This window comes from Microtus pennsylvanicus, chromosome 12 (assembly GCF_037038515.1).
Source record: "Microtus pennsylvanicus isolate mMicPen1 chromosome 12, mMicPen1.hap1, whole genome shotgun sequence".
Classification (NCBI taxonomy): Eukaryota; Metazoa; Chordata; class Mammalia; order Rodentia; family Cricetidae; genus Microtus; species Microtus pennsylvanicus.
The window spans coordinates 34,087,853-34,106,580 of NC_134590.1; the positions used below are offsets into that span (position 1 = coordinate 34,087,853).

The following is an 18,728-nucleotide window of genomic DNA, read 5'->3' on the forward strand; positions in this document are numbered from 1 at the left end:
GCTGTTCCAATGGTCATTACCTGCTTTCTTCTGGAAGCTTCCACAGGCACCTGCATGATCTATCCTGGTTATTGTGTCTACTTCAAGGAGTAAAAATCTTCCCTTGTGAGGCAATCCCACAGCAACCCCTCCCACCAGCTGGTAGCTCCGGTTTTTCATAAACAGACGACCTTGGATGCACAGCTCTGACGTCATCAGACTACACAGCCCTGAGCCAAGAGCCAAGACTCTCTGTGCCCCAAGACTCTCTGTGCCCCAAGACTCTCTGTGCCCCAAGAAGAATTACCCCACCCCTCCAGAAACAATAAAAGCAACACCAAGTGGATTTGAGTATTTTATTTATAAATGTACATTCACTATAAAAGCTGTTGCATTTTTAGACAACTTTTCATTTTTTAATTTTTTAAACTATTTCTCAGAGGCATTTTAGAATAAATATTGTAAATGAAAGTTAGTGTAGTTGATACAGGACGTCGCCCACCCAGAAAGGGACATCTTCTGGATGGACTCACATCGAAGGTGGATCGTTTCAGCTCGCTGAATCTTACACCGCCTACAGGTCACTAGAATCTGCATCACGTTAATGACACTACACAGAAAGGAGGACAAAGGTCATGAGAGTTTGCTAGTGAGAAACAGAGTCACCGTTTTTGTCCTCGGGAGGGAAGCATGTGGGGTCTGAGGGGAAGAACAGCCACAGTCCCCCAGGAATAATAAATCACTCGCTTGCCTTGCCTGGTTTTTAAACAAACACATTGACATCATAGCTTCACACAACAGAGTACATTTTTTTCCCCCTGGGATCTCAAAGATTATTTGAAGAGGAATAGATCATAGTCTCTTATGCTGCACTGGCAAACAAGGAGAGCTAGTCTGCTGAAGCTGCAGTGTAACCGGTACTAAATGAAATCAAAATCAAATAGAAATAGAAACGGTTGGCAATTAGAATTTAGAGAATGTTGGAGATTGTTCCAGGCTGGTGACTAGTGTTCATGACGGCAAAGCACGTGCCACGCGTGGGAGGGGGCTTTATTCCTCTTGACTCCAGTCGAGCTGCAACGCATGTACAACGCGTCCCGCTAGGAAGTATGTATAAATGGCTTTGTGAAACCAGAAGAGTGTGCAGCACTCATGGGATCCTGACATAATGGATGGCCTCGCACATGTAAAAAGTATTCTATAAAAGTCGCTTACCAATGACCATATCGTACATGTTTTGTGCATCGTTTCTCATAAAGTACTCTGTTAATATCATGCAAAGTGTAAACATCCACGTTATTAAAATAGTTAATAAAACATGCAGGTGCTTCATCAAAATATTGGACTTGATCTGTACATTTTCAAAACTTTTTCTTTTTTCTTTTAATTTTTTTCCTTTTTTATTTGTCTTTTAAAATCTTTTATTTTTATTTATTTATTTTTTTCTTGTAAAGCAGCGGACACCTCTGAGAGAAGTCGTGAGACCTGGGAAGTGACGTCATCTCCCTCCGGTGTTCCGAATCTGCCACCCACCACCACGTGCAACAGCTTTGCATTTTCTAAGGCACAATTTTTAATGAAATGATGTGTGAATTTCAGTCCAATAGCAACTCGTCCAAATGGCAAAGTGGCCAATATGCCTCCAGTGGCCAGGAGATGCCTGCACCTATAGGAACCCACATGCAAAGAACCGTCTAGCACAGAAATAAATAACTGCTAGCCATACTCCATAAGACACAGAAAAATTATTGCTTACATAACAGAAAAACATCTACTTGCGCTCTCGCTATGCTACATTAGCCTACTAGGAGTGTATCCACGGTCTACATCCGCCTAACGTCGTCTAGGAGTGTATCCACGGTCTACATCCGCCTAACGTCGTCTAGGAGTGTATCCACGGTCTACATCCGCCTAACGTCGTCTAGGAGTGTATCCACGGTCTACATCCGCCTAACGTCGTCTAGGAGTCGTCTAGGAGTGTATCCACGGTCTACCTCCGCCTAACGTCGTCTCGGAGTGTATCCACGGTCTACATCCGCCTAACGTCGTCTCGGAGTGTATCCACGGTCTACATCCGCCTAACGTCGTCTAGGAGTGTATCCACGGTCTACATCCGCCTAACGTCGTCTCGGAGTGTATCCACGGTCTACATCCGCCTAACGTCGTCTCGGAGTGTATCCACGGTCTACATCCGCCTAACGTCGTCTAGGAGTGTATCCACGGTCTACATTCACCTAACGTCGTCATCTAGGGGGTGTATCCACGGTCTACATCCGCCTAACGTCGTCTAGGAGTGTATCCACGGTCTACCTCCGCCTAACGTCGTCTCGGAGTGTATCCACGGTCTACATCCGCCTAACGTCATTGTCTTTACTCAGTTGCCATCCTTTTAAGGCAGAATAAACAGTTCCCCTTTGCCCAGTCCTTAACCTGGAGAGCCAAGTCGCGCTGGTTTAGCCGCTTCATTCCTGCCGTGTCCAGCTGGAATTCCTCACAGGGGGCAGAGAACAAACCAGGTCTCCGCAGGCGTCGCTTTCAAAACTCCATGGGTCAGGTGCAGAATTCTTGAGAGTCAAGAAGGCCGTGTGGGAGAAGGAAGGTACACACAGGTCCATGGGGGTAGGCAGGGCACCGTCTGCCTTGGGCGGCTGCCCGTACAGACCAGTTGTGGGCTTGTCTCATCATGCCATCCGGGGTCCGTGAGGATGGACTTAATGCTTCTCTCTGGGTACCCGGGCTTCCACCCCCAAGGAAAACTTGTAGGCAAAAGATGAGACGTACTCACCCCTAAAGACAGACTGTCATTGGTGCCTACGCTCACATCGTCACATCAAGCCGCTCAACCCCTAACCCAGTGCTTGGAGAAAGCAGGTGGCCCAAGCCTTAAGGCTACCACTGACGCACTTCCTCATGGATTTTATAGTAAGTCTGAAGATAATGGCTGGCCAGTTTCCTCCCTACCCTTGCACAACATCACAGAGTGGAAGTCTAGTGATACTGCAAGGGCTTTCTTCATTTGGGAGATCAGCCTATATTAATGACATGACGTCCAGGGTACACAAACTCTAATACTAACAGTGTGATAAATTATTGGTAGGACATCTGCCCCCCCCCAAAGGTAAGTAACACAAATGTTTTCAGGAACACAGTATATATTATCAGACTACTGTCTTTGCATTAAAAAACAAGTTATAGTTCCGAGTCAGAGCTTTCTGGGGTGTCTAGAATTTCTGAAATGCATTCACTTTATGCTCCTGTCTTAAGTTGGCATGTCTTGCACTTCCTGCAGCTCAATTCTGTAAACATAACGTGTTTAATTTCTAGAAATACTAAAACACAACAGGTTTATTGCACCCTTTTGCTATTCCCCAAAGAAGAGAACACCTTCTCAACCATAAGCCTTTCTGCTCGTGCTGAAACCGTTTGTCTCCCCCACCATTAACTGTTCAGAATCATTACAACGCAATATTCTTTTGTATATACTGTGCAAATGCAAAAAAAAAAAAATCAGCCCCCAACCAGAAAAAGCACACTGTGCTACAATACAAAAGAGCAGATACCACCTTGTAGAAGAGTCTTCCAGAATTAGATGAATGCTGAGAAGCCCCTGAACTTGGGGTTTAATTAAGCCATTGCCAAGGGACACCCTTAATAAAGAAATGTTCGGTGATCCAGAAGCGCTCAACCCTGTCACAGTGTTGTAGGTTGGCCGGCACCTGTGGCGAGAAAACCAGAACCTTGGGTTACTCAATGAGTCTCATTCCGCATGCTTCAAAACCCTCAGGTTAGCGGTTACCCTTGCCAATGGGAAGGGGAGTCATAGCTCACCTTACTTCTATGCTCTCCTTCCAAAGGAAAGGGGGTCATAACCCACCTTGGTGCTACACTCTTCTTCTGCAGGAAAGGGGTTGTGGCCCACCTTGGTGCTATGCCATCTTCCCACAGGAAGGGGAGTCATGGTCCACCTCACTGCTTTCAGCATCACCTCTAGGCATGGCATGTGGCATCACTCGGGACTTTGTTAGAATATAGGGTTGGGAGCGCCTCAGACCCACACAGCCAGGTGTGAGGGTGGTGTCTATGCTTCACGCCTGGCATAAGAACTCCAGATTTCCCCGAAACCAAATGACCTTGCCTGCCCCCATCAAGCTTTCTAATTTGTCCACAAGCAAGAAGTTGTTTTTTTTTTTTAAATTTCTCTTGAGGTCTTAGGTCAAAGAATCAGTCCACTGAAATTGGAGAAATCTAATTGATCTAAAAAACCAGATTGCTAGATTCTAGATTGAACAGGTAAAATACAGAACACCTAATAAATCTGACTTCCAGATAAATACACACTTTAAACATGTAAGTATATCCCATGTGATATCTGGGACACACTTGTGCTAAATCTGGATCATGCACTATTTGGAACACATATATACTGAGAAAATTGCAAATGTGAAAAGCTATTTGTTTAGCTGGGTGTGCCCGTGCATGCCTGGCATCTCAGCACAGGAGAAGCGGAGTCCATGTCCGGTCTTAGTTATACAGTGACGCTGAGGTCAATCTATGCTCGGGTGTGAGTCTGACTATCGCAACCCAAGCCAATCCAATCGCCGCACCCACCATACAGAATGGGGCACAGGAGATAGCACAATCGGATCCTGAGAACACAGGGCCATAAGCTTTTGACAATGGCACACACTTGTAATTTCAGGACTGGAGAGGCCAGGACTGCTAGATTCCTGGGGCTTGCTGGCCAGGCAGTCTAGTCAACTTGAGTTTCAGGCTCAGACAGATAGACAGACAGACACAGAGTGGACAGAGTCTAAAGAATGACAACCAAGGTCACCACCCCTAGCTTCCCAAATGCATTTGAAATTGCAAACACACATACCAAAAAACAAAAAAAAGAAACAAACAAACATATACCCTCCTCCCATCAATCCCAAAACAACAACAACAAAAAAATCATGGCTTTATGTGAAATTCAAATTTCAAACACTTCATTGAGTGTCTTGTATTTGTTCTGGTCATGCACTCTAGGAAAGTTAAATTTCAAGTTCTTGTTGAAGCTTTCACAAGGTTTCTTCTTCATTTTAGGCACACCACTCACGATGAGGTGAACACATTGGAGAAGACCCGGGGGAGTTAGTGCTAAGTGCATTTACCTCACCAGAGTGAATGCTGGAACAGAATGCCATGCACAGCGCCCGTCCAGGGCACACGCACAAATGGCACCGGTTAAACATGCGAGGGCTTCAATCATGCCGGGTAATTTGCTTTGCACTTCCATTCCCATTTACATACGGACTTAAAAAGTCCTTATGTGGCTCTTAGGAACCGCATTTGAATATGCTTTATGCCATGTTCCCTCCAATGGGGAAAAAAGTTCATTTACATGTGACTAGTAACTCGGAGGGAACAGGATTAAGTAGTCAGGTTTTATCATTCCACAGAATGAAGTGGTTTCTGCCTCTCTGGAATGGCCCTGACGCAAACCACACTTTCCATCAATCCATCTCCCTTCTTCTCAATTCAAAGCAGTATTTTAAAAAAGAAGAAAAACCGCTGCCAGCCACCTTCCTCCACTGCCACTTACATCTGGGGACACCGTCAACCTGTCAAGTTTATTTATAGTTCTCCAGCTAAATAATTCCTACCCTGCCAACCACATCATTCCTGAGTACGTTTATTTAAGACAGAGAGAGAGAGGAGAGACAGACAGACAGAGAGAGAGAGACAGAGACAGAGACAGGCAGAGAGAGAGAGAGAGAGAGAGAGAGAGAGAGAGAGAGAGAGAGAGAGAGAGACTCTTATATACCCTGGTCATTCTCCTTGTTATGTGTTCACTTAATTAAAATTAGCCTAAAATGATACAAACATTTGTCTGAAAAAACAATCATGGCAAAGAGTTCAGAAAGTTTTGGGGGATTAAAGGAAAGAAACTGGAATGTGTGTGACTATTACTAGCCGACCTTAAAACATATTATGAAGCTACAACAATTAAAACTACTTGGCAATGGAAAATAAGCACATTATAAGTATAATCACATCCAGAAGCAGACTTAAACACACAGAACCCATGAGAAAGCCAGCACTTCCTATTAGTCAGAGGAAAATGATCATTAGGTAACATTCACACAATTGGCAAAATTACCTCACTTCTGTCCAATTTTTATCTCAAATACATTCCTGAGAATCACACACGTACAAACTGAACGAGACTTTAGGATAACTCTCTCTCTCTCTCTCTCTCTCTCTCTCTCTCTCTCTCTCTCTCTCTGTCTCTCTCTCTCTCTCTCTCTCTCTCTCTCTCTCTCTCTCTCTCTGTGTGTGTGTGTGTGTGTGTATATGAAGATGATGAACATACAGAATCCACACATATGAAACTGGCATTTAAAAAAAAAACCCAGCATTTGGTACAATGAATATGAGCTAATAAAAGGGGAAAAAAACCTATCATAAATAGAAAATTATCTCATGTGTAGTCTACCTTCAAATAGCTTTCTTATTACAGAAACTGCTTAGGACTTCTCTGGCTCTTATCTTTAGTCAGAATTAAAAACAGTTAATGCCCTTTGTAGTTCCTAGCCTAATTTCAAAGGATGTGACAACAAACCATCCCAACCAGAGACGTCTGGATGAATAACAGTCACTGCCACCCAGAGGCAGGTTCAGGCTTGCTGGCATCTTTAGAGCATGCTAAGTTAGAAAAGAAATTCAGATCCGCAGTGCTGCCTCAGCTGTCGCTCATTCCAACAGTGCCCCCTTCTGGGACTGAAGCTGGAGCTGTGTGATTTCAAGGTTTCTCACAGACCCAAACAACCTGCATTGGATCTTGCCTCACTTTACTTGTGTTTATTTATTTATTATTTATTTATTTTTTCAAAAACAGGGTTTCTCTGTGTGGCCCTGGCTGTCCTGGAACTCACTTGATACACCAGGCTGGCCTCGAGCTCACTGAGATCCACCTGCTTCTGTCTCCCGAGTGCTGGGAATAAAGGGTTGCACCATCACCGCCTGGCACCTCATTTTATTAACAAGCACATACTCCTCTGTATTCCCTAAAACACTCAATCTGTATCTATAAAATGAAAACAATTCACTCTTATCCTCCAATCTAGAAGCCAGTGATATAATTCTTCACTTACTTTGACAAAAAAATATTTTTGAATTTCGGATGCCATTTCTTCAGTGTAACTGTTAAATTTACGTTAAAAGATCTCCTGTTGTTCTGGTCTCCATTTAAGGAGGACTGGGCCAGCAAGCCGCCAGCCGGTTTCCAACTGTCTGAACAGTTAGACAGCATCGCCCCCTGGTGGCTCCAAGTAAAACACACACTTTCTTGATTCAGAAACCTACCAAGTCCCCACAGCCAGCAAGTTTTTAAAAGCTTATTGTAAGCAAAGAAATGGAAGCGGGCGGGGTCAGAGAAGCAGGAGTCACCATTCTGTCTTTCAATGGACCTCTAAGTTTGCTTAAGAACAAAACCGTGTTCTGTAATGAAACTCCTGAAGGGCTCTGCCACTGCAGACTGGGCACTCACCTATCCAACCCTGACAGCCACTCTGCATTCCTCGGCTTCCAGCAGCTGCTGGCCTCTGCAGACAGGCTGGACCAAGAGACGGCGCTGCGGACCCTAACCTTTCCTCTGCCTCAGCAGGGTCCCTGCAGTGAGCTCAGGCGGGTCTCTCAAACCCGACCTACAGTGCTACCCTGTCTGTGTTCTGGCACACTCCTGGGTAAGGCTCATTTGCTCCCCCAGCAGGAACATCCTGCGAGGAGCCTCTGCTTCCTGGCCTCTCAGTTCCTTTGACCTCCATCCTAACAATCCTCTTCCCAGGGGTAGGAGTGCCAACTGGAGGCAGAAAATAACGGAATCGCACACGAGAAGGGTGAGGGGGGAGACAGTCTCTCCGTACTCACTTCTGGATCGCATGTAGCAGTCAGTACAGTTTAGGAGGCCGTTGCGAATCCTCACATCCGTCCCACTCACTGTGTCTCCGAGCTGTCCTTTACAAATGCCACACTGAGGAGAGAAGGGACAGAAGTTGTAACACCAACCGGGGATTGTGTCTGGAACGGGCTGCTGACGTCTGAGGCGGTTTGAATGAGAATGGCCCCATGGGCTCATATGTTTGCAGGGTCAGCCCCTAGGTGGTGAGCTGTTTGGGAAGGATTGGGGGCGTGGCCTTGTTGGAGGTGGGTGTGTCACTGGGGGCTGGGCTTTGAGTGCCTCACTCCACCTGCAGCCCGTGGTTCAAGATGCAAAGCTCGCAGCTGCTACCCAGCTCCACGCCTGACTGCTTCCTGCCACAATGGTCTTGGACTCTCCAATCCTCTAGAGTCATGAGCCCCAATTGAAAGGCTTTCTTTTCTAAGGGTCATCGTGGCCATGGTGTCTCACAGCAGTAGAACCATGGCTAAGACACTGCTTAAGTGAGGCATGTAGGGATAATTCCACCCACCGTCTCCATGTTCGCTGAGTATCTACTGGGTTAGCTATGGCACCATAAGCCAGTGTAGGGCAAAAAGTAAAATATATATATATATATTACCATTTTATCGTAACTCCTGTATTTTACAGAGGAGGCCACAGGTTGAGATACTAACTGGTTTGCCCTGGGGTTGTGAAGCTGGCACACAGCACTGTAGTGACCTGAGAGCCTGCTCAACTGTTCTAATGCACAATTTCTCAATCGAGACAGAAGGACCATTTCTGACATATTACACCCTGCTCATTTTAAACAAACATGTAACCAAAGGCATCAGCTGAAACTTGACTACTACTAATCTAGGCGTTCCAGCACATTCTACCAGAGAATTACTGAGGAACACATCCACTGTGTATTTCCACATTAGAGAGGCGGACCCAGGATGACAAATTCCCTGGGTATGGAACTCCCATTAGCCGAGAGGCGTGAGAACAGAAGTGGATTGTAGGAGGTACTTGCAAACAGAGAAGGTGGCACTGGGGGGTCTGTCCAGGTGTCAGCCCCTTGCACAGGGCTCAGCCACAGCCCTGACTCACGCTCTGAGACTAGCTGGGTCACAGGGACAATGTCAGCAAATGATGGAGACTGCACGTCGCTGTGTCTTGTTACTTGTGAACCTCACTGACTATTTCTTATACCAGGGACAAAGGGAGTTGTTTTAATCCCATACAAGCTGATGGGACGCTACCAATGAGAAAGAGGATGAAATCCAGATAGAGAAAGAAAATGTATTAGCATCATGTAGAGAAAACAGCGACTCAAATCCAAAGGCAGAAGGCGTGGCTTTGAAATCAATTCTATTCACTTGAAAGGTGCTCATGAGTAGAAAGAGAGGCTGGGAGATGCTGGTAAGTACAATTCATTTCTCTGACAGCAAAACAAGTAGAACAGTCCCCCTTCCCCCATCATGTTACAGGAGACCTGATCTCAGAAGCTAGGCTCCTCATGGGCTCCACACTAGTCCATCTAAAGGATTTATTGATACTTCTTCCTTTAATACAGAGGAAAACAGTGGTGATTGAGGAAGACAGAGCTGTTACTCTTTTTTTAAAATATTTATTTATTTATTATGTATATAATAGTCTGTCTGTGTGTATGTCTGCAAGCCAGAAGAGGGCACCAGACCTCATTACAGATGGTTGTGAGCCACCATGTGGTTGCTGGGAATTGAACTCAGGACCTTTGGAGGAGCAGGCAATGCTCTAAACCACTGAGCCATCTCTCCAGCCCCAGAGCTGTTACTCTTATGGAGTTCACTGTTTGTTAAGAAGCTGGTAACTAACACAGCATAACAAGCATTAAGGACTAAGTGGCTATTGAGACTCTTCAGCAAAGGTCACTGCCTGGCTGGGTGTGGCGGGGCGTGCTCGTAATCTCAGCACTAGGTAGGCGAAGGCAGAAGGCCTGTGAGTAGTTTGAGGCTAGCCTGTGATGGAGGAGGGTCATCTTTCTATCTGTTGATTTCATTGGTTAAGCAATAAAGAAACTGCTTGGCCCTCATAGGTTAAAATATAGGTGGGTGGAGTAAACAGAACAGAATGCTGGGAGAAAGAAGCTGAGTCAAAGAGTCGCCATGATTCTCCCACTCCAGGCAGACGCAGGTTAAGATCATTCCTGGTAAGCCAGCTAGTGGCCTAAACAGATTATTAGAAATGGGCTAGTCCAGGTGCGAGAGTTAGCCGAGAAAAGGCTAGATATAATGGGCCAAGCAGTGTTTAAAAGAATACAGTTTCCGTGTAATTATTTCGGGTAAAGCTAGCCGTGCGGGCGGCCGGGTGCCGGGGACACAGCACTGCCGCTCCTTATTTCAACAAGCCTGGGCTATACAAGGAGACCTTGTTTCAAACAAAACACAACACACCAGAAACAACAACAACAGATCAACAGACTTCATATGGAGCTTTGCAGAGGGAGTCCCCATCTGAAGTCATGGACACTGTCTCTCTGAATACTGAAATCTTACAGCTAGCCACTGCCACTTACTGGGCAGAAAGTATTCCATTAGGGCAACACCTAAAACCCTGTCACACGAAATCCTAAAAGTTAAGATATTTCAAATAAATCCTTAGGGTCCAAAACACTCAGAAGGTCCACTGTCTCCCAGGGTTTCATTCTGGACGTCCCTTTGGGATGTCTGTGTTAGCCACTAAAGTGTGGAAAGACAAATTGCACAGACCTATTTTTTTTTCTTCTAGAAGGATTTCACTTCCCAGAGGGACTCAGGGTTGGGGAGCTGACCCTCACATCCTTCTATACCTCGAAATGACCCTCGCATCTGTCTATACCTGGACCTGACCCTCACATCTGTCTATACCTGAACCTGAACCTCACATCTGTCTATACCTGGGCCTGACCCTCACATCTGTCTATATCACACAGGGAGAGGTTGCAAGGTTACAGGAGGGATTTATTAGTACAGGGAAAGATCTAGACCCTGACATTGGCTCCGAGAGCAGAGGGCTGTGTGTGTACATACTCTGAAACACTGGATGTGAAAGTAGAGATTCAGGGTCTCGATGATCATCGCGGCTCCTTTACCCAGAGCGAGCCCACAGGAGGAGCACAGCTTCTTCCCGCTAATAGACCTGGGCAGAAAAAGGCACAGTGAGGACCTTGGCTCACACAACAGGCAACCTCATGCAAAGATGGACACGTGGAGTTTACAAAATGCTTCAACCATGAATAATGTGAGGATCACAAACTGACAATGAATTTGGAATTATGCAGAGCATATGCTGCCAGCAAGGCCTGAGCTGAAGGTGATGGGCCTCCACGTGGTGTCTGAGCATCTTGAGATGATTTAATATGAGCATCATATGTTTACAGAAGTTTTAACAAAACACTCAGTTTTATTAAGGTTCCAATGTGCCCTTAACAGTTTCCACTGCATTTCCTTTACAAAGAGTCCATTGTAATGGAGGAGGGAGGGAGCCTTGGGAAGCCTCAGAGATAGGGTCCCTGCCTCTCCTTGACTTCCCTGTGTGCCACCAAGGGCTCTCCTGGGGTTGGCCAGCATATCCCTACTGTGTCTTCCAGCACAAACACTGTCCGCTGGAACGGTACTTGCTTTCTGTCTATATTGTAAACTCCTGGGACTGAACCCACCCTCCTTCATACACCTACGGCCCTGGACACTGTCCACCCACAGACTGAACATAAACTCAGCAGGTGAAAGGGCAGGGTCAATGGCCCACCTGCCACCACAGGGCTGTCCCCTTATGGCAGCTTTCCAATGATGCCTTCTGCTGCAAAGCCCTGGGAGAAATTCACCAGTATTGTCATCTGAAAGTCACAGTGGTCCAAAGGGACAGAGAACCACAAGGGCAGACAGCGAGAGGTCTCCTCAAAGACCTGACCTCATAAAACCCTAGATGTACCTCTACCTAGCCATGGAAAGAAAATTCCCTATCAGTGAAAGCCACTTAGTCCTTAGACATTCGTGCCTGGGACAGACAGATAGCTGGGTACCTTTAAAGATATCATGGGGACCAGCTACTGCCCAGAGCCACTGTCAGATCTAGGGAGGGATGGAAGAGGATGAAGTTTTGTTTCCCAGCTCTCCATTTCTCTAGAGGAGCCAGCAACCCACTGCCCTCCGAGGGTTATCATCCTGGAGGTGGAGGCACGGCTGTAGGACCGTGTCTGGGGGACCTTATTATTAGATTGCACGCTCCACACAATGCCATTAAAACCTAATGGCCACGGCCAGCACCACATATCTGACTTTTTCTACCCCATGCTGATGAATCCGCAGGCAGATGGAGATGCTTTCCTGACTCCTCCCCCTCTGTGCATGTGGTTGGAGGAGGGATGTGGATGACAAGGCTCTCAGAATCATTCGGCAAGCACTAATCTGCCCAGAGTCATGCCCGTAGGTGCTGGACCACAAAACAGCCTCTGAAAGGCTCGCTGACCTCTTATACCTGTTTGGTGACTGGCCGGGAGGGGTAGGAGAACAGGGGGACAAGGGCCCAGCCCAGAAGTTCTCTCGAGGACTTTTCCTGTAACACGGCAAAGGAGCCCACAGTTATGAAAAGTTAACAGAAGCCACAATAAAAGACATTTTAGCTTCAAACTAAAACAAAAGGACCACAGAGGAGTCTCCTACTGGCATCTTGGCTTGATGTGTTTTGAGGTAAGGTCTCACTAAGGCGCCTAGGTGGGCCTGAAGTTTGGTCTTCCTTCTGGCTCAGTCTCACAAGTGCGGGTTGGGAATGGGAGAGAAATTAGCAATTACGTCCAGAAGGAATGCACAGGTGTGTAAAATGGAAATCACACTGACACTGCTGCTTAGAAAGGAGAATATGGTGAATTCTCCTTTATTTTAATCACGGGGCTGTTATTTAAGCTGTTGAACAAGCTGTTGTTGCACGCTGCATTTTCTACGAAAACTACAGGCTCAGTGGGACTGAAAGATGAATAAAAACACAGGAAGAAATTCTTAAGGGCAGCCCAGAAGTTCAGGGAGATGATTTTTTAAAAAGCCGCTTTATGGTAAAAACCATAAAATTAAAATTAAAAGGTATCATGCAGCTAGGGTCACGTGGCCACTGAAACAAAACAGGGCAGATCTTAGAGGAAGGGACTTTCAGTGCTGTGGCTTCTGCCTTAGATGCCCACAATGAAAGGTGGCGTTGAGACTGTTTAATACTCATTCAGTCATAAGAAATCAGAAGGCCCTAATGTGATGATGCCAGCATGTCACATAGGGGCAAGTGCTGCTTGGGAGCCCTGTGTGGGAACAGGTTGTCAGTATGGAAAAGTTAATATTGTGAGTGAAAAACTAGTCAGGGCACAGAAAAGGACAAGGAAAAGAAAACAGGAACACAGAGGACAAAGCCCCTCTGTCTCCGGCTGCTTGACTGTGAGGTCCCTTGAGGCCCTGCTCACTCTGCGCCCCCCACCTCAGATGGCACCTGTATCCTCCAAAGGTCACATTTTCAAAGTGTAACCGCCATGGCCTGAAAGAATAAAAAGGCTGAAAGCCACGCAGTAACCACTGGGAGTGACTGCATCTAGGTGACCTGAGCTCCTGTTGATCCCGGGGGATTCAGAGAGAAGGGTGGTGGTTTAATATCGTGCAGAGAAGGAAGAGAAGCTAACGGGGCCTGCTGATGACCCACACTGCGGTGCTGGTTATTTGCCAGACATGGAAATCCGAGGAAGATACCAGTCTCATTCCAACTTGATAATGAGGAAACGAGGGCGGTAAAAACTAAGACCCATCCTCAAGGCTCTGTGTCGGTATGAGGCAGACAGACTTTGAACCCACACAGTCCGGATCCAAGAGGCATGACTGGCTAAAGTAACGAATGCTAGGACCTTCCAAGTGCGATACACGCGGCTTAACTGCGGCCAACGTGCGACGCGCGGCTTCACCACGGTCTTGTTGTGAAGTTCTGAATCCTCTGTAAATTCCTCTAAAACATAACCAGCCAAATTCTGGGGGCAAGCTATGTAACTCCCCTCAACTCTTCACCTGAACATAGGATTATCAACTGCATAACATTACTGGGAAGGCTCACTGCGAGAAACCGTTTTAAACTCTCAAGCACCAATTACGCTGAAGTGGGATTAAATGGAGACAAAGCACAGAAAAGCTGCTGACATCCTGTCCCCATCCAGGTCAAATACAATAAAAAAAGAAGCCCACATCCACCGTTTGTGTACTCACTTCCGTCTTTCACCCGGAGACTCGAGCTGATGATTAAGGTTTTTATCCAGGGGCAGGGTTTTGGGCTTCACATCTTCTGACGTACATGCTGATGGGTTTGACACCTGATGATTCTGGGGTGGCTCTAAAACCGAGAAAGGGACATAAGCGTGCTCAGCAGCATCTAGATGATACCCAGGAAAACACCGGAATGTAAGGCGCCGATGGCTTCTGGTCCTCACAGGAATTCTCCGTGGGCTGTGTTCCACACATAGCCCAATCTGGTTTGGTGCAGTCTGCCCACCAAGAGCATTGTCTGGGGCAGGGTTAAGTTCAGTGGTATAACCGGGACATTAGAAGAATGCACTGTTTATGGTAACTTAAAAGTTTGTCAAGTCTCCCTTTTATTAAAAAAAATGTTATTTTCTGTGTATGGGTGTTTTGCCTGCATGTACATCTGTGGTCCCACATGTAGGCAGTGCCATGGAGGCCATAAGAGGGTGTCATATTCCTGGATACAGAGTTACTGAAAGGAGCTGTCATATAGGGGCTAGGAATAGAACCTGGGTCCTTTGAAAGGGGAGTCAGTGCTCTTAACCATTGAACCATCTCTCCAGCTCCTCCTTCTAAATTAAAAAATTACATTTATTTATTGTGTGTGTGTGTGTGTGTGTGTGTGTGTAGGCCACAGGACCACCATCAGGGAGTTACTTCTCTCTCTCCACTCTATGAGCCTGGATTGGACTCAGGTCATCAGGCTTTAATGACAAGCTCTTAATCACTGAGCCATCTCAGCAGCCACAGCTGATGGAGGAAGGTCATTGGCTAATAAAGGAACTGCCTTGGCCCATTTTATTGGTTAGGACATAGGTAGGTGGAGTAAACAGAACAGAATGCCGGGAGGAAGAGGAAGTGAGCTCAGACTCCACAGCTCTCCTCTCTGAAGCTGACGCCTCAGAGAGACGCCATGCTCCCAGCTCCCAGGCAGACGCACACGATGAAGCAAGCCGCCAGGTCAGACATGCTGAATCTTTCCTGGTAAGACCGGTGCTCACACTTTATTAGAGATGGGTTGATCGGGATATCAGAATTAGCCAGTAAGGGCTAGAGCTAAAGGGCCAAGCAGTGATTAAAAGAATACAGTGTCCGTGTAATTATTTCGGGGCAAAAGCTAGCCGAGCAGGCGGCTGGGGTGTTGGGGACGCAGCCCCGCTGCTCTTATTACTACACACAGCCTCTGTTCTGTAAAATGCTAATAACTGTCCAGGTCTCACTGAAGCCCCAACCGCCTTGTGTAGAGTCTGGTCACATGATGGGAGTTTATGTGTTATATATTTAACAGAAGCTGTGAGGGTTTACAGCAACTTAAATGTTGGGATTTGTGTCTTCACTCTTACCCTGAGCTAGCTGTGGGCCTGTACCACAGTGCGGGGTCCCAGCCTCTGCCTCCAGCTCCTGGTCGATTCTTACCCTGAGCTAGCTGTGGGCCTGTACCACAGTGTGGGGTCCCAGCCTCTGCCTCCAGCTCCTGGTCGATTCTTACCCTGAGCTAGCTGTGGGCCTGTACCACAGTGCGGGGTCCCAACCTCTGCCTCCAGCTCCTGGTCGATTCTTACCCTGAGCTAGCTGTGGGCCTGTACCACAGTGCGGGGTCCCAGCCTCTGCCTCCAGCCCCTGGTCGATTCTTACCCTGAGCTAGCTGTGGGCCTGTACCACAGTGCGGGGTCCCAGCCTCTGCCTCCAGCTCCTGGTCGATTCTTACCCTGAGCTAGCTGTGGGCCTGTACCACAGTGCGGGGTCCCAGCCTCTGTCTCCGGCCGCTGGTCCAGATGGATTCCTTTTGACATGGAGTCTTCTGAGTGAGCCGAGGGTCCTTGAATTAGGCTGCTAATACTAAAACAAAGATACATCTTCAGAGCAGAGATAACAGCAACCTGATCAAACTTACTGTTTCTATACCCGAGGACACAGAGCTAGCAATTACACTCTAAAGAAAGGAAACAGACTGTTTGCTTATTCTCTTTATTTTAAACTACATCTAAAACCATTATAAAATACTATGCATTTTAACATCAATTTAATACAATCAAGAAACGATCGTTTCTGAGCACCTCCCCGCCCACCAGACTCTTCAGGCTGAGCATCTCTAGGGATGCTCCCAGATTTTCACAAGAAAGCAATTATTATAGGTTTCACTTGGAAGTCAGGCATGGTGAAGCACACATGTAAATCAAGCACTCAGGAGGCAGAGGCAGAAGGATCACAAGTTCAAGGCCAGCCTTGGCTGCAAAGCAACATACTACTAAAAACAAACGGATAAATAAGTCACTGAGGTCACTTGGGATCTCTGCAGCCTTGGTTAATCCCCAGCCTTTCAGTGACTTCTGTGTGCAGAGAAAGCAAAGATTTAAGGAGATAAAGGCAAAATTTCTGGTGACAATTAAAGTAGCCTGGAGAAAGCAAACAACAAACTCACAGGCAAGGCCTGTGTGGAGAACTAGCAGACACGCACATGGAGTGTGTTTTGGGATTCTTCAGCTCTCGTGACCAACAGCTCATTTCCCAGACTGGGAAGCAGTGTTACCTGGAAACAGAGCTGCTCTTCCAGGAGGACCACGCCCTGCCAGTCAGACTTGGTGCTCAGTGTCTGGGGCTAGCAGCTCACTCAGTGAAACCCTCACCGGAACTCAGCTCCCAGCCTTGGCCAGTCTATGACCTAGAAAGCTTTCTCATTCTCGGGTCTCTCTGGGATGCTGGGAACGTGTGACAGACACATGCGTACTTGCTGATACCTATCTGGGATCTCATGCCCCAGAGGCAGGCATCTCTTTCTTAAGCAGGATGCTGTCAACTTCCTGGGGTTCCTGTAGATTCCTTCCAGGTTAGGCAAGAGTGGGCGGCACTGATAACCTGTAGCCCAGAGTCGGATCCAGTCTCAGGGACTCTGTGTACTCTGAGGTTTCTGGGTTCAGTTCTGGCTCTCCCATGGAACATTCTAGAGTGCACACATGAAGTGACTAGCCACACTGGTTCTGACAAATTGCTTATCCTTCACATTACCACTCCGAGTAAACATGCTCACATTAATGAGGACAGCCGCAGCCAAGTTCAGGTCCACAGTGGAACCAAGGTAGGTGGGACCTCAGGACTTGAACTTCTTTTCTCTTTATTTAAAACAGGTCTCCTTTATTATTTTCTACATTACTATGAAAACATTTAAATTAGATCATATGCATGTATATGATGTGTTGAATTAACTCAGTTTGTGAAATAACCAGGCTAGCTAAAAGATGAAACAATTATATTTTTATTTATTATAAAGGGCAAACTCACAAAACAGGAATGAGAAGTCCAAGCTCAGCGGTGCTGCGAGGAAACCACAGAGAGAGAGAGAGAGAGAGAGAGAGAGAGAGAGCGAGCAAGCGCACCCGGGCCATGAACCTGTTTTTCTCCGTGACCCAGCCACACTCTAACTCGGTCCCACCTCTTAAAGATAATGGGTTGACGAAGATTCCCCATCGATGATGTGTGTGCTCACCCCACACCACGCATGTGGAGGACAGAGGACGGCCATGGAGTTGGGTCTCTCCTACTTGTATGTGCTTGCTGGGGATCGAACTCAGGTTGCAGGCTTGAGTGGTATGCGACATTATCCTTTGAGCCATCTCTCCAGCTCTTAAATTTAATTATATTTTTTTGAGATATGCTCTTATTATGTACTCAAGGCTGGTCTCAAATTTATGATCCTTTTGTCTCTCCTGTCACCACAACTGGCCTTGCCTGTTTAAAAATAAGTCTATATATCCAAGGGCCCAAGGACCCTGACTTCAGCGCTGTTGGGGCATGTTTAAGCAACATGGAACGCACCATTAGACTGATCATTTTAAAGCAGTGGGACCGCCTTCCTGGGAGGGAATGACAGAGGCCAGCTGTGGGAATTCCCATGCACGTCTTGGATGGGCACACACCTGTCCTCCTTGGGTGGACCACTTTCCCCAGCCTTGAGCAACTGGTCACTGTCGCTCTCCTGGAAAGGTATCTTCTGTCTTCTCTCTTTTTCTTTGTCTTGAGAATTTTCCAAGTCCACTTTATTCTGATAGAAAAATTGGGATCATTGTGAATATATTTTTTAGATGCTCTAGACGACTTTCATATTTGAGCATGGACTCTCTGAAACCCACCCCCTAATGGCTTACATCTGACCATGGACTACCTGAAACCTAACCCATCCCCTTTCCTCTCTTTGAATAATGAAATTTTTTTCTTCTATTTTTTTGCTCTAAATTTTAAAGAAATGATTAATATGTTCTTTTTGTACAAGTGAATGAGAGTCGCTGCAAGACTGCAGACATGCATACAACGTGCTGATTATAGCCACCCTGCTCTTCCATTGCAAGACTGCAGACATGCATACAACGTGCTGATTATAGCCACCCTGCGCTTCTACTGCAAGACTGCAGACATGCATACAACGTGCTGATTATAGCCACCCTGCACTTCTACTGCAAGACTGCAGACATGCATACAACGTGCTGATTATAGCCACCCTGTTCTTCTATTGCAAGACTGCAGACATGCATACAACGTGCTGATTATAGCCACCCTGTTCTTCTACT

The 18,728-nt window shown here is 46.6% G+C and overlaps 1 protein-coding gene across 27 annotated transcripts in view; it reads right to left on the reverse strand.

Annotated features, from left to right (window-relative positions):
* Positions 1 to 321: 321 nt before the first annotated feature.
* Limch1 (LIM and calponin homology domains 1) overlaps positions 322 to 18,728 on the reverse strand; it is a 303,949-nt gene continuing 285,542 nt past the window's right edge. For 10 of the 27 annotated variants that reach the window (XM_075943248.1, XM_075943246.1, XM_075943244.1 and 7 more), the window contains 7 exons: positions 18,081 to 18,205; positions 15,875 to 16,005; positions 14,134 to 14,257; positions 12,374 to 12,460; positions 10,936 to 11,044; positions 7,891 to 7,993; positions 322 to 3,695 (listed from right to left, as the gene is read on the reverse strand). In XM_075943248.1, the coding sequence (XP_075799363.1) occupies positions 3,670 to 3,695; positions 7,891 to 7,993; positions 10,936 to 11,044; positions 12,374 to 12,460; positions 14,134 to 14,257; positions 15,875 to 16,005; positions 18,081 to 18,205 (705 nt within the window). In that variant the 3' untranslated portion in view covers positions 322 to 3,669. The remainder of the gene's footprint in view (positions 3,696 to 7,890; positions 7,994 to 10,935; positions 11,045 to 12,373; positions 12,461 to 14,133; positions 14,258 to 15,874; positions 16,006 to 18,080; positions 18,206 to 18,728) is intronic. The other 17 variants (XM_075943267.1, XM_075943266.1, XM_075943247.1 and 14 more) reach the window with 5 other exon arrangements.